The following is a 15,841-nucleotide window of genomic DNA, read 5'->3' on the forward strand; positions in this document are numbered from 1 at the left end:
TTTACAAGATACAAGTTTTATCAAATGATTAAAACAACGGAAAAGTACAGATAGATCCAATGCTGATTTCTTTCCAATGCAGAGTTATAAACATTCAAAATGGCAATAATCCACACTATGCACCACCGCCCGCCTGTGAATTGGCATCAATTATGAGCTGACACCTACCCCAACAGTACTTTGGGCCTACAAATTCTGACCCTGTGGGCTGAATTGTCATTCTCCCTTAAAACAACTATTATTAACTATTACTCAATAACGTTTTAGATTTAAAACCTCCCTTCTCTTCTAAATAATGAAACTACCCCCTTTTTTTTAAGTATAGACTAGGACTTTCCCTGTCAGATTATAGTCATTGGACAAGCACCTCCCCTTTTGTTAACGATTATGAATAACTGTTTGCATATGACATGATGGGCTAGTGATTTTTTTTTTTTTTTTAAATCGAAATTTGCCCCTTCAGGTTATATTGATTTTTCTCCACGAGTTTCTAGTGATTTTTTTAATCGAAATTTGTTCCTTCAGGTTATATTAATTTTTCTCCATCGAGTTTCTAGTGATTTTTTTTTTAATCGAAATTTGCCCCTTCAGGTTATATTGATTTTTCTCCATCGAGTTTCTTCTTTCTGAAATACCTATCTCCATATTTTTTCTCGTTAATTTGCCTTCTCTATTAAAGATATAATATAAGAGAATTATCACTTTTTTTTTTTGTAGTCGGGGTTACCTAGCGTCCCTATTTGGATAATTTGAATTGGGGTTTTGGGAGTTTCCATGGAAAATACGATAATCAAAGTGAAGTTGCCTGAAGAGCCAAAGCTAGATTTACTTAATATTTAGGTGCTTAACTTTTTTTATTGGGATTTTGATGGTTTTCTTAGATTTATTCGTGTCTTTTTGGGGGGTGTTCTTTTTTTTGGATTTTGAGAGGGGGGAAGGTTGGTCAATGGAATTTTGGTTCCCATTGACCAAGAATCTCATGTTCATTTTTCAGATTTATGTGAGGACCGGGAAAAGTTTATTTTCCTGAGTACCACTTAGTGATACCCATCTTCTAGGTGGGTGAATAACTTTCCCACCCAGGGGGAAAGTTGCTAACACTTGAATGGGACAAAAATGCCCCTTTTAATAATGGATTTTTATGGCTAAAATGATCATTACCTTATTTACCTAGAAAATAAAAGAACATGGGTAAATACACTTATCCGGATAAGTGTTTTCCAAGAAAAACTTACCTAGGTAATTACATCTACCCAGTTAAATAACTTACTAAAAAACAAACGGGGCCTTTATTTAAAAGTATATGCCATTGTTTTGTTTTTTTTTTTCTTTTTTTTTTTCTTCAGAAGTGAGAGGTTTGAACTTTGAGTGGAGTATGTAGACTGAAGCAAACACTTGACTACCATTAACTGGTTTGTTTTTCTTCTTTGGACTGGAGATTGAATGCTTACTCTCAAACGACTTTGCTTTTGTGCTACTACCAATAGGCAGTAGATTGGGTGAAGGGCAAAAACGTCTAGTTTTCGAAAGTGGTAGCAACTGCATATGGTTGACAAATTCGATCCAATATCGATGGCTCTCTTTGAAAATTTGAAAGGGGTTGAAGGGCAAAATAGTCTTCTCATTAATTCTGTCAAACATAACTGTATATTATTCTAGCAAGGGAGGTTTTCCTCTAAAAAAATTGAGGGGAGATGTAAGTATTTATCCGCAACTTCAATGGAGGTTTAAGTCTTCTGCCCATTCGCTTATTTACATATGAGAATTACAACTAAATTGTATATTTCTATTTTCTAGTTTATTCGGCCAAAAGACATCCTATTTTAGTAGTATCTCTCCCTATGAAGAATATGAAGAGACATAAGAGTATTATTATTATTATTATTATTATTATAAACTTAGAACCAAGAATAAAGAGTATGCCAAAAATATAATATGGTAAAAGATCAGCCAAATACGTGTTTATGCAAAACACATTTTTATAACTAGTTCAAAGTAGAATCATTGGCACATATGTGTATGATATATTAAATTTTAAATACATGCACACAATAAATATAAATATATTATAAAAGCAATTAAAAGTTATATGAAAGTACAAGTTTCCCGTCTCATATAGTCATATATTCTTTAAAAATTCAAATTATTTACAAGTTGTACGTTTTCTTAGCCTCCTTGAGGTGGAACTTGGCGGGTTCAACTCAAGTTGGGATTTTGTTAAAAGTTGAATGGGCTCAGTCCGGAAGACTGGTTAAAATTTGAATGGGCCCAGTCCGCAAAGCCTGGGCCCAATGCAGTGTAAAATCTTTGAATCGAGTACCGACTTGTGCAAGTGTAAGATGATGGATTGTGATTGTTTTAGTAAAATCCCATAGCTCCAGCCATTCTCCGCTAGTTTTATGGTTGACTTGAAAGTCTCTATAGACTTGCATTTGCCATTCATATGTTTGACGAAATGGTTAAGAGAAAAGACGAGATACAAAAATCACAAACCCCATAGTATATTCATTATATTTTCTCCTTTTCACATTTACATAAAATCCCTAGAGGTGGTGTATTTAAACATTTAATGGATCATCTGTTAGAACCAAAAAAATGGATTAATAAAAAAAGAAGATAAAATAAAAAGGAAAATGATCTGGAAAGAAAACCCAAATCGACCCAAAAATTTAAAAAATAAAAAATGAAAATGAAAGAAAAATTCTGCGACTTGTATACCATCCATTTCCTTCAGGGGCACTTCACGTTCTTTCCTGGACCTCCATAATAGAAATAGTTTCCCCAAACACTATTAATCCCTCCTTGGATATCATAGCAATTTGGATGATCGGCCAGGACTCGAAGATTTGAGAGAGGAACCAAGCTATTATCCCAATCGACGACCTGCAAATTCCGGAAATAAGAAGCTTTTCCGAATCCTTCTCCGGCGAAGTGACCGCTGCCCATTTGGGTTGCCGTATGCACACCACCTGGTCGACTGTTGACCACTTCTCCTCCAAACTGTACCATGCTTGCATGGTTCTGTAGATGATTAAATAAGAATGATGGCCAGTAGCCAACCAGCAATCCTGATCCAAATTCCAGCCACCAGTTTCCATGCTTTGGATCCTACACACAAGAATTCCGGAACTTATTGGAAAATATTATTTTACAGCATTTGGTTGCACGTAAAATAGCCATGAAAAATGAACATTTTCCTATTGAAATTCATTTTTCAGAAAAAAAAGAGAAAAAAGCCGGTCAAAGTCGAGCGTACCAACTGGGAGATTGAGAAGAGGAAGAAAAAGAAAAAGCCGAGAGGCCGGCGTCAGCGAACCCCTTCTGTATGTAAAAGAGGAGAATCTTTCTTATCTTAGAAAAGAAAAGGGATGGTAAAAGGGCATTTCAGTAATTTTGAGAAACGGGAAATTGTCACGCGTGCGTCTTGTCCACTCGGTGCATGTTAAGCAAACGTACCGTAGGGGGGACAGAAGGAGCAGGCTGGTGGTAGACTGCTAGCTACAATTATTAAAAAAACTAATTTGGGCTTCTCTACGTTAAAGAATCCTGTTCTTGTCGATTCGGGCTTTCTAACGAGATATGCTAGACGGACGGTTCCTATAAACCCCGAGAACTGATTCTCTTTGGACGAATAAAACTCCACAGGATGGTCAAAGTCAATCTATCCAATCAAGCTTAACTTTAGCTAAGGGATCTCCTACATCGGGTCCACTAAAGGACAATCAACGGTAAATAGGCACCAGCTGATGATGCAAGCATAAGAATAATGCTGTACCTCGGAGTAGCTAATCCTCTCTTGCTGTACATCACGTCAGACAAGTTCAATTAATCAACGTTGTTTCCTCAGAGCTCGCCATTTTACTTTAAAGTCAAAAGATACACAGAGAGGCAAACCATCCAGCCTTACCACACATAATAACTTTTAAAAAAATGAAAAACAACTGTAAAAAGTAAAAACTACCTATTTTTCAAATAAATTTCTTTCTCCCAACACATTATTTCCATTCAACAAACACTGGAATTAAAATTAAAATTTACCTTCCAAACCAACAAACTAATGTCGAATTGGCCACCATTATAAGCCGATATGGGAGAGATTGCAGCTCCAATGGCGATTTTGTTGTTAGTCTGGACAAAGCCAGAACAGAGCAAATTGTAGCATCCAGTGGCTTGATATGCATCACTCTGTAAATATATTTTTTTTTAAACCAAGGCAAAATTAGCATTTAATCTCATGATCTTAATGGAAAGCAATCCATATTCAATAGTACAGACTTACCGTCCAATAGGTAAAGAATCTAGGATAGTTGTCTCCATATAGCTCTGGGCTCACCTGGATTTATAAAAACAATGAAGAGGCATCAAGACTCGTTATACTGAACAAATCTGGGATTTTCATGGAGAGGTAGTTGAGCAGAAATAACTGGTTTTGAATGAGAACAAGTAGAAGGTTTTAGTAATTGAACCTAAGCTAATTAGTAATTACCTACCCCTTTGGTTTTAAGCTAATTAGTAGTCGAAGTGGTTTACTTGCCTGCCAACCAGCTTCAATGGTGTTGAGATCATCGCCAAATGAACCAGAGATGACCCACATCTGTGACAGACTGAATTCATATTGATTAGCTACGTGGGGCGCCCATACGTTCAAGCTGGCTTTTGCTCCATAATACTGATCTCCCATTACATACCCAACTGCATGCTGTTGTCAATTGGAATTCACTTTGAGTATGAGCACACAAGCTAAAAATAAATAAATAAATAATTATTGAAAGCGATTACATTCAGGAAATTCCTCGATTTGTTTATTTTCTTCAATTAAACGTCAAACTTTAGAATTTAATTCTACAGAAGAATTCTTCTGATGAAAGTACTGGGCGGAGTAATTAATGGGTAGTTACGTTCAGGAAATCACAGAGTAGTCATTGATGAAAGTTGTTGTTCATTGAAACAAGTGAAACTACTATGCTTCAGAGAAAAAAACATGGAAGTTTGGGATTGATGTAAGCAGATATGAAATTTAATGCTCCATCAGTGAAAGTAAAGAAATACCCATCTACCAAAACTTGCTATTTTACTCAGATAGGAAGCTTCTTTTCATGTTTCTAATATTGCCAGTTTTAGTGTCTTTTTTTAATGAAATTATAATAAATTTAATGAAACTTACCCTCCCTGTTTGGTTGCTGGGTAGGAAAGAGTTGAGATTTTGACAGCAGGTTTTTGTCGTATAAGGAAAATTAATTCCCCATCCCCACCCCGCCATAAAAAAAAAAAGAAAAAGAAAAAAAAAGAACAGAAGAGATAAGAAAACTGTTAACTCTGTCAATGTTTTCCCTCCCCCTAAATTCACTTGATCCATTGTATTTGTGCTGTTATGAACCCGAAATGAAGGAGAGGATCAAGGGAGTTGTGGAAAGCTTTTGGCCGACCATAGATTGCAATGCAAAATCTGAAAACGACATTTCTTTCTTTAAAGATCGAAAACGCCATTTTATTGTCCTCTGAATCATCATTTTCTATGGTTGGCATTTTATAGTCTGTTCAGATATCAAGCTACAGTCGTCTTGCCTACTCCCGTTTTCTCTACAATTTCTGGGTGTTTACTCAGCTTTCTGTTTTAATAACTAACCTCGTGGCCAGTGCTTGAGGAGTCGCGTCTCACTGCTCTCCTCACTTTTCTTCCGAATCTCTGAATAGAAGTAGCTCTTAACACATCTTCTTCTCTGGTTCTTCTGATCGGAATGGTTCCTTCTGGACATGATTCGCCAGAAATTGTCCATGACTGGAAGATTTCGGGCACAGAACCTGTTGGATTATGGCCTTTCGGTCTCTCTGGTGGATCCTGCAAAAAGAAGAAACATTTACAACTTCTTGTCTCCTAAATTCCACTCCCAAAGCTCCCAAGTCCAAGACTTCAAAAACCCATTAAAGAGAGAAAAGTGTAAAAGAAAGAAAGTTCAAATTAGTGCTCGAAGAATTCAACTATGAATTACCAATGGTTTTTGTCCTCTAAGCAGCGGATGATCGAAGGCTGGTTGTTGATGTGATAGAACACAGTCTATGAGATCGCCATCAGGGCTCTGCAACAGTAAACAATAATCCATAGAACCAACAAAAAAAAATCAAATCTTTTTAGACGAAACAAACAAGGAAAGAAAGTCCCATCAGGGGAAAAGGATATGAAAGAAAATTTATTCTCGTAGAAATACCTGAATTGTCTTGACAGCAGGCTTATTGATTGCCCCGAGTAGAGCTTTAATCCTCTTCAACTTCTGCAACTCCTCCCCCGGTCGGAAAGTCTGATTTGCCGGAAGCCGCCCATTCACTTCAGATGAAATCGATACCGGGACGACGGGACCAACAGAAGAAGCAATAACAAGAAAACCAACAAACATGGAAATGATTGGGGAGATCCTGCAACAGCTAGTTGCCATGTTAGAGAAATTTCTGTGCCTTGTTTCTTCTGCTACATGTGTTTGTATTTGTATACATTGGCATTGTCTTCTTCTGCGATCAGCAAAACCCCATGAATTCGGAGTTGTTTCCATGGAAACACACCTCCCACCAAGCACACCCAGCTTGCTATCTCACCATTTCCAAGGCTTTTAGAACTCCAAATTCTCTCTTTCTTTCTTTCTGTCTGTCTGTCTGTCTGTCTCTCTCCCAAAGTGATCTCTCCCTCAGAGCTCAGAGCTTCAAGTAGGTTGGTTTGGTGTTCTGACACAAGAACCTTCAGGCACGACTTGATTAAAAAAGACCCAAATTGGTGGGGTGGGGGGGGGGGGGGCGGGTTTAAGAGGTTTTTGGCATGGAAGGATAAATAATGGATTGTGATCGAAAGAGACCCAAATTTTGAGAGCTTGTCGAGTTTCTTTAATCTTGGTTGGAAAAAAGAGAAAAGTAAGAGTTGGAAGAAATTATGGGTTTTCCGGTCTCCGATACAAAGACTGAAGCTTTAGGCTTTTGTGATATTTTTATAGGGGGTAAATGGACACTGATTTCTGTTATTCTTTGCCTTGGTTACGAAGACAAAGAAGAATTACACTTGATTCTGGGTTTCTAATGTTCTTTGCTTTGGGTGTCCTCTTTCTCACTTCCCCAGATGTTCTTTGTGTCAGGTAATGTGGTAACTGGGTAACCATCTAGGTGTGTAAGCAAATTCAAAGATAAAAATTACTAAAAAAATATGGAAAGCCACTCTACTTTCTTTTTTCATGTATACTGTGAAATTTTTGAGTTTGTATTCCGTAAAATTTCAGTATTGGGGAAGGAAGCTATACCGTGCAGAGAATAGATCAGAAACTGGTTGGAATCTATAGGTTGGCCTTACTTACATGATCATGATGGCATGACGAGATGAACAGATTTATCTTCAACAGTGGCCGACAGTTTCTCTGTTTAGATGTTTAGACTTTGAAGTTTTTAGACTGCTTTTAGTCTTTAGGCTCTTAGCTGTTTCTTGGGGACCAGCATTCTTTTGACAGGTTGAATGAATGGTATAACTTTAGGTTGATATCCCAAATCAATGGTGTGGATCAATGGGGGTCGTAGTCTGGTAGAACAAGTGTACAAATCCTGCTGCCAGAACCACCACTAAATGGTTAGTACGTACTAAGTGCATACACATACCTGCTTCCTCGATTCCTCTTTGGTCTTTAGTGGAGAGAGAAAAATGCTGTTTTTCGTTCTACGTATGGTGAAGGTGAATGGTGTAGCTTTTTTTTTTTTCTACCGCACTCGCCGCTTGCGCACTTCCTCTGGCGGCCCACGCACTCGGTTATGTGCATGCATATGTGTGTGCGTCATGGGGCCTCCGTATGCGCCTGTGGCTGTGGCTGTGGCTGTGGGCGTCTATATCGAGGTTTAGACTCTTGACCTTCTACCTTTAAATCTGAATTTGGTATTAACTTCTCATTTTAATCACCCAGAAAAAAAAGAAAATTTGATTTGAGGTTTTGCCACGTGGATATTGACGCACTTGGTCCCCACCATCCATCTTTTGTCAGCTCTTTGTATTGGCCACGAGGTCAGGTCGCCTTCTCTGTCACTAAACTAAGAGCAAGTCATTAAGAAAAGGGTAGAAGTGAAACATACTTAATAATGAAAACGGGTTCGACTACGATATGGAAAAAATATGATATCGGAAAAACAACTGACTAAATCTTTTCTGCATCATAGATTTTTTCAAAAACAAATAAAGGTATTATTGTCTTATTTATAAGGCGTACAAATACAAATATATAAAACTCAAAACCTTATATTTTTTATCGGAATGTACATTTGTATTTATCACTGTTTTTAAAACCGGACCGAACCAGATGATTGGACTGGAAAAAGTGGGAATCGATCATCTGACCAGTTCCGTTTTCTTTTAAAACTGCTTTTTCTCCTAAAACTGTTGATTTTGGTCAGTAAACCGTTGAACCAGTCGGTTAATCGTTCGAACAGTTTTGACCGTTTTTCAATTTTTAATTTTTTTTGTCAAAACGGGCCAACCATTCGAACCGGTAACCGGACCCCTGACCAATTCGATCACCGGTTTGTTTTTAAAAACCATGGTATTTATAATTCCAAAGTTAAATTTAGGCTTAGTTTGGAAACAGTATAAATAAAAATATATATAACAAAAATACATACAAATTACAAAATACAAGGTTTATTAATACAAAATACAACAGTTGCATTGCATATTTATGCATTTATACACTTTTCTAAACTGAGTCTCAAATAGTAGCCAAGTAAGGCTGTACTTTGGTTTGGCGTTCCTGATTCCACTGCACTAGAATCCAACCCAATAATGCTGACGGCCTATTGGCCTTTGGGCCACTCCGAACATGCCATGATCAAGCAAGGCCAACTGTTGGCTTTCCGGTTCCCCTTGTATGGGTTATAACTTATAAGCCCACCCTCCCTCCTCTGAGCAACGCCAAATTGTCAGGGAGGATGCAAGAATATCGGTTAGGTGGATCCCATATGTGATATTATCCGAACTTTTAAAAATCGATATGGAGACTGAGCATTGTTTTCCTCTAATACGTGTATATATAATTATTATTATTTTATGTTTTATTTATTTATATTTTAGTTTTAAATTTTTATTTATAAAAATGTTGGAATTTGGGAATTTAGGTCATTCTTTTAAAGAAAATAGTGGGTTGAAGCGTCTTTGGTACCTTTCGATATATAAATCTCAAAAAATTATCCCAAATAAATATAAATATCACCCTTATTAGACAACCGAGCACAGTTATAGTCTCTGAAAATTTTAGAAGGTATTCGACAGATTGATTGGTTTTGTTTTTGAGAACAAAAACAAATACCATATTAGCAAAATCAGTTTTTAGAATACCCCCTTAGTGTATAATCCGCGACATCATTATTGAGTCAAATGATCAACAGTTCAAGCATTTAGATCGGATATTTTTAACCAAGTCAATGATTTTTTGTCAAAACTGAATTAAAAAAAAAACCAAATCCATAATCATAACCGAGAGACGGTTTAAATATTTCAACCAATTGCATCAATAGTGAATATAATTGAAAACACTGGATATCATATGAAATATGTGTGGTATAAAATGCTTTCTAATAATAGATTGACCTCCAACGTAGAAAGCGGATAAATCTTATAAATCGCAACTAGAACAAAAAAGCGACAGAATTAAGATACTGAAGTATTTCTCTGCATAACAGTAACAACAATTGTTTTCAAATCAACATTGAACCAGGCAGTTCAGAGGGTGAATTGAATTTATGAACCAGACAACTGACTGAGAGTGACCAAGTCTTTGCTATTTGAGGGCTTTGTTTGGACCAATGGGTAATCGTCCAATTGAACCGCCAAACTACTCCCCAGCTAACCTTGTCAGTTGATGGACTGTCCTGATTGTAGAACACCGGACAAGAAAAAGAACAAACAAAAAGAAGTTGGGGGGGGGGGGTTAAATTACTTATACCTCCCATATTGGGGGTTTTGGTCAAATGCTGCCCCTTTTTTAATAATTTGGGGTTGAGTTAGTTATCTTATATTCTTATCCCTCCATTAGCTTACCTCGCTTTTAGTGATGAAAAGGGTCATATGTCATTTAAATTTGTTCAAAAGTCCATTTTGCCCTTTTAAAATATAAATAGGACAAAAATACCCTTTACTTATATAATTTCAACGAGACAGAATTAATTTTAGAGTGAAAATAAGTTGAAGAAAACTAAAACAAAATAAAAAATTGAGATGATACAATTGTATGTAGTATTCATAAATGAGATTGTTTATATCAGCTTCTAAATATATAATTTAGAGACAAAACGGATGTTATATAATGAAGGACATTTTGATAAAATAGTTATCTCTGTTTTAATTGTCTTTTCCTCTGACAAATCCCTTGTAGTTTTGTAGTAAAAGGGATCTAAGTTGGGTCTTAGTACAAAGGAAAATCATGTGGAGGTACAAGGAATTTACCCAACTTTAGATGGGTCAGCTGAATTTCTTGTCTAAATGACCTATTATCTAGCCACGTGGATAATGATATGATCAATCAAAAGACTCCATGAGATAGCTATTCCTATTAGACAAGAATTATGTACGCACACCATCTTTCCATGATAACACAGATTGTATTAAATCTTCTATCAAAGCTAATTTTTTTCATCTAATTCATTGCTTTACTGAAAAGGGTTCTTTTTTTTAGTCTTGTACTCTTATTCATTCCATACATACACATATAGATACATAAGAATTTTAGAGCTCTAAATCTTTTTGCTGGAGCAAGCAAACTCAATTACCTAACAATAAAAAATAAAAGAAAATAGAAAATTAGTAAAACAAGTTGAATTAAGTAGGTAATAATAATGGATAGGGACCCCCAGCCTTTCCCTAGTTTACCTTTTTAGGGTTCTGGCAATGATGCTTCCCACTTCCATAGCAAAGTCCTCTGTTTTTATTTTATCTAATCCTACAAAAACCCACTCATCACTTCTGCAACAAATAAAAGGAAAGTATCCAGGAATATTGGTCCACAAGGAGTCATTCTCATTGGGGGCCCAGTGATTAAGATATCTCAGTGGATCTGTGCCTTTGCCAAGTTGGGTTTGGGGAATAGATTCTAGCCCCATGATCAAGGAAATTACATTAAACTAATATTATTCTATTCTAGCTAATGTAAAGTATTAGCATAGAATCAATCTAAAGAGGGAATGTCATTTGGCGGAGCGTGGGGTTAATTAAAAATTAAGAACAAAGCCCAATGGCCAAAGGCCAAAGGCCAATTCATCAACTGGTGGCTATTTGTAGAAAGGCTGCAGTGTTTGTTTGCTTTTTTGTTTGTGTGGGACAAGATAGAATATTAAGAAAATGATAAAGGTGGGGATGTGGGGTTCATATTTGCAAGACCAAATGATTAATTTGGGAAAAATAAAAACAATCCTTTGTCATCAAGCCATCAGGATGTGTAGGCGTGCAGCCAAACACGCATGTGCCCTTATATGTGTGTACGTATGTGCGTTGTAGAGATATATGGCTGAAAGCCAATCCGTCGTTCACACGGCCAGTGGGACAGCTGGATTACCTGGTCTTGATTTTTACCTTGAGATCCCCAGTTCCCCACTGCCCACTGCCTCTAATCGACTATTTGACCAATAAGCTGTCGACCAACATAGTTGCTCCATTAATGCTTTTGACCAATTCAGAGGGTCACCATTTTTTTTGTATTCTTTTAGCTTTTTAAAATATATTGATATCGATATCACGGGTTGATCCATTGACTTAGAGAGAAAAGCTGTTCAGCTGTGGTCAAGGTTTAGATCAATGATGGAAGCCCTCACAATTATGATGAGGATTTTTGTTGAAATTAGCTATGATAATTCAAGTATTCATACATGCAATGGGGTGATAGGGTGGCAACGAGTCGAGCTTCGAGTGAAAAGTTTGATTCGCCTCCTAATATACAACCTCGTTCACACCGTTTCAACTGTCTCTTGCAATGCATTGCCCTCACAAGCCAAATTCATAATATATATATATATATATATATAATAACTAATGTTTTATTTTTATAAAACGTTTGTGATGAGGGCGGATTTGGCCCTTTAATGATATTGTGAGACATGACATCTCAGAACAGATAGATGATACCTAAACACCACCTAAGTGATAATTTGGAATCCTAGATCGTGGCTCGTCTTTACCCCGACTTCGCGACCTATCTTTACCCTGACTTGGCGACCTGCCTTTATGCCGACCTAGAGACCTGGACCACAACTCCGGTCGGTTAGAAGCACCTCGTCATTGGCCGAAGTGACCTCGATGTAAGGAGCAACCTCCCTCGAGGACATGCCAGCCAGACTGAGGTCCAGGTGGTGACCTGCGGTACGTGTTTGCCAACAAATTCGGCATGCATATCCTGACACTCCCACGATTCTTGGAAGTTGGCCCACGTACCGAATGTTCCGGAGGATGGTCAACGTGCATGGTAGTTACCTCCGAGGATCTCGGACTGGTTAAGCACGACCTTCCGAAAATCTTGGAAGCGGTGCATGAAGCCCACACTGAACAATGCCTATATAAAGGCACCAACCCCAAAGACCCGGGGGGAGAGAAAAAGAAAAAAAAAAAGAAAAGGTACGCGTGATTTTTCTACTCTCTAGCTCTCTAAACTCTTAAAGCTTTTCAGCTCACATCAGTTTGCTGACTTAAGCATCGGAGCGACCTCGTCGGGTTAGCCACCGTGGGTTCTCTGATCCTTTCTTGCAGATTCACCTATCTCGCCGCCCGACTGGAAGCCAGATCATCCTACAGTAGGGAGTAGTCAGACCGCGTTGCATCAATTGGTGTTGTCTGTGGAAAACGCTACAAGAAGCTAAGTTCTCACCTTCTAAAAGGCCAAGTCCTCTTCTTCAAAAAACATCAACACCCAGAACGAATACCGGTTATTGGGGGACAAAAACACCTATGATGAACCTAGAGAACTCCCCTGTGACAAGTAGACAAGTTCAGGCCAAACTCAGCATCCCCAATGCCCTAGATAAATACATCGCTACTGTATGTGAAAGCCCCTCTCCCCACGGTAGAGCCATCAGTGGTTCCTGTCGGGATTGAAGCGTGGCAGTTCTATGAGATGAAGTCTGAATTTCTAGATCTGAGCATGGGAGAAGCCCGATGTAGACAACAGTAGAACATCCTCAACAGCAGTCAGCTAGGGCGAGGCCTCATCAGCCCTGTTTCACGAGATCACCTCTACAAGACGAGCTCTTTGTGGCTTCCACGGGAGTTGGCGGCCAACGAACTGCATGGACGCCCTTGCAGGTTGAGCCTTCCAAGGCTCCTGTGCGAGCTGGGAACCTAAAGCCAGTAGTGTTGCCCCCATAGGTCGAGCTCCCAGTGGCTCCTTGTAGGAATGGATGACCGTCGCCACTAACGAGGCTGATATAGTGCAATCGTGGCCCTGAACAGCCGAATCATATCGACAACAACATTATGCCCTCGCAAGGGGGGCAGAATGTGTACGCTGTGGTCTCGCAAGCACTCACCCAGGAAGCCAATCTCAAGTGACGATGTAGAAGTAGCCACATCTAAGGGTACAACAGAATGACCACCCGCTTAAGCGAACTAGTCAGGTCATATGTCGGCTAAACAATATTATGGAGAGTGGACCGCGAGTCGCTCCCAGAGCCCAAGGGCTAAGGTGCCGAGCTAATAAAAGACCTCAACACCACATAAGACCCAGTTGCCTCTTCGGCATGGGCAAAATCAAGGATAAGGAGACTGGACCGCGAGTCACTCCCAGAGCCCAAGGGCTAAGGTACCGAGATGATAAAAGACCTCGGCACCACATAAGACCCAGTCGCCTTTTCGGCATGGGCAAAATCGAGGATGAGGATAGTGGACCGCAAGTCGCTCCGAGAGCCCTAGGGCTAAGGTGCCGAGCTGATAAAAGACCTCGGCACCACATAAGACCCAGTCGCCTCTTCGGTATGGGCAAAATCAAGGATAAGGAAAGTGGACCGCAAGTCGCTCCCAGAGCCCAATGGCTAAGGTGCTGAGTTGATAAAAGACCTCGGTACTACATAAGACCTAGTCGCATCTTCGGCATGGGCAAAATCAAGGATAAGGAGAGTGAACCGCGAGTCACTCCCAGAGCCCAAGGGCTAAAGTGCCGAGCTGATAAGAGACCTCCGCACCACATAAGGCCCAATCGCTTCTTTTGCATGGGCGAAATAAAAAGCAGTTCGCATTCAGCACGAGAAATAAAACAAAGGAAAGACTAGTTCGCTCTCAGCACCATGATGGATGCAAACTTGGCCAATTTCTTCACAGTCGACCTCCACCTCGGTTGCAAGCTCCGCATCAAATTCACTGGCTAGAACCAGCTCGAAGGATGCTGCGTCGAAGTCTACCTAAGTGGAGCAACCTGATAAAGCAGTCACAATAGAACCCCCTCTTGAGGACGGCATGATGAGCTTCACTCTTGAGGTACTTAGCCAAATTGCAGAACCCCTTGATGGTCACATCCCTAATAAGGTAGATGTCCTCGGGGTACTTGCTCCACCTCTCCTTGAGCAGATGAATTCGCTCTCGTGCCTCAAAAATAAAGATGGCGAGGTCCTACATTAGGCAACAAACACTTGAACTCTTCCGACCTGAGAAGCAAATTGGATCGACACTTACGCGCTTATCGAATCAGTCATTCCAGGCCAAAAGGAGCGATCTACTCCCTTCGCCGAGTTACTTTCAGCTCGGGAGTGGAGAGCAATTGATGAGGGCGGATTTAGCCCTCTAATAACATTGTGACACATGGCATCTCAGAACAGCTAGATGACACGTAAACACCACCAAAGTGATGATTTGGAGTCCTAGATCGCGGCTCGTCTTTACCTCGACTTGGCAACCTGTCTTTACCCCGACCTGGCGACCTGCCTTTATGCTAACCTAGCGACATGGACCACAACTCCGATCGGCTAGAAGCACCTCGTCCAGGGCTGACCTGTAGCACCTCGTCATTCGCCGAAGTGACCTTGACGCAAGAAGCGACCTCCCTCGAGGGTGTGCCGGCCTGACTGAGGTCCAGGTGGGGACCTGCGGGACGTGCTCGCCAACAAAGTCGGCATGCAAATCTTGACACTCCCACGATTCTTGGAAGTTGGACCACATACCGAATGTTCTGGAGGATGGTCAACGTGCATGGCGGTTACCTCCGAGGATCTCGGACTGGTTAGGCACGACCTCTCGGAAATCTTGGATGCGGTGCGTGAGGCCCACACTGAACAATGCCTATATAAAGGCACCAACCCCAAAGACTCGGGGGAGAGAAAAAGAAAAAAAAAAAGAAAAGGTACGCGTGATTTTTCTACTCTCTAGCTCTCTAGTTCTCAAAGCTCTCAAAACTTTTTAGCTTGCATTAGTTTACTGACTTAAGCATCGGAGCGACCTTGCCGGGTTAGCCACCCCGGATTCTCTGATCCTTTCTTGCAGATTCACCTAGCTCGCTGCCCGACTGGAAGCCAGATCATCCTCTAGCATGGAGTAGTCAGATCGCGTTGCATCAGTTTGGCTTACAATTGAACTCAAATCGAGCCAAACTTGAACTTACGAGTTTTTGGTTTGAGTCTAATTCGAGCTTAAGTCTCTAGCTTGAGCTCAAGCCTAATAGTTTATTGGCGAACCAAGCTCGAATAGCCAAATATTTGACTCAATTTGGCTCGAATCCACCCCTAAGTGATACTCATGAAATCAAGTTGTCTTTGATAAGGGTATTAACCATTGATCATCACCACATGTAGGGTTGGTCATTGGGTCAGATGCGGTCCGATGAATCTGAATCAATTGGGCCAGCTTTTGTTATAGGATCTAGAA

The 15,841-nt window shown here is 39.8% G+C and overlaps 1 protein-coding gene across 2 annotated transcripts; it reads right to left on the reverse strand.

Moving 5' to 3' along the window:
- Window positions 1-2,477: 2,477 nt before the first annotated feature.
- Window positions 2,478-7,322, reverse strand: LOC104593127 (protein neprosin-like). Of its 2 annotated transcripts, XR_734532.3 has the most exons (8): window positions 6,207-7,322; window positions 5,991-6,077; window positions 5,627-5,839; window positions 4,535-4,699; window positions 4,280-4,333; window positions 4,039-4,185; window positions 3,776-3,861; window positions 2,970-3,108 (listed from the first exon to the last, which is right to left on the reverse strand). XR_734532.3 is itself a non-coding variant. In XM_010252833.3 (7 exons), the coding sequence occupies exons 1-7, from the start codon at window positions 6,543-6,545 to the stop codon at window positions 2,731-2,733; spliced, it is 1,383 nt and encodes a 460-aa protein (XP_010251135.1). In that variant the 5' UTR covers window positions 6,546-7,319; the 3' UTR covers window positions 2,478-2,730. The 2 variants fall into 2 exon arrangements, 1 of the variants encoding a protein (XP_010251135.1); XM_010252833.3 differs by lacking the exon at window positions 3,776-3,861 and having other exon boundaries at window positions 2,478-3,108; window positions 6,207-7,319.
- Window positions 7,323-15,841: the final 8,519 nt, after the last annotated feature.

The sequence above is a fragment of the Nelumbo nucifera genome, chromosome 3 (assembly GCF_055504915.1).
Source record: "Nelumbo nucifera cultivar China Antique chromosome 3, China Antique-T2T, whole genome shotgun sequence".
In the NCBI taxonomy this organism is placed as follows: Eukaryota; Viridiplantae; Streptophyta; class Magnoliopsida; order Proteales; family Nelumbonaceae; genus Nelumbo; species Nelumbo nucifera.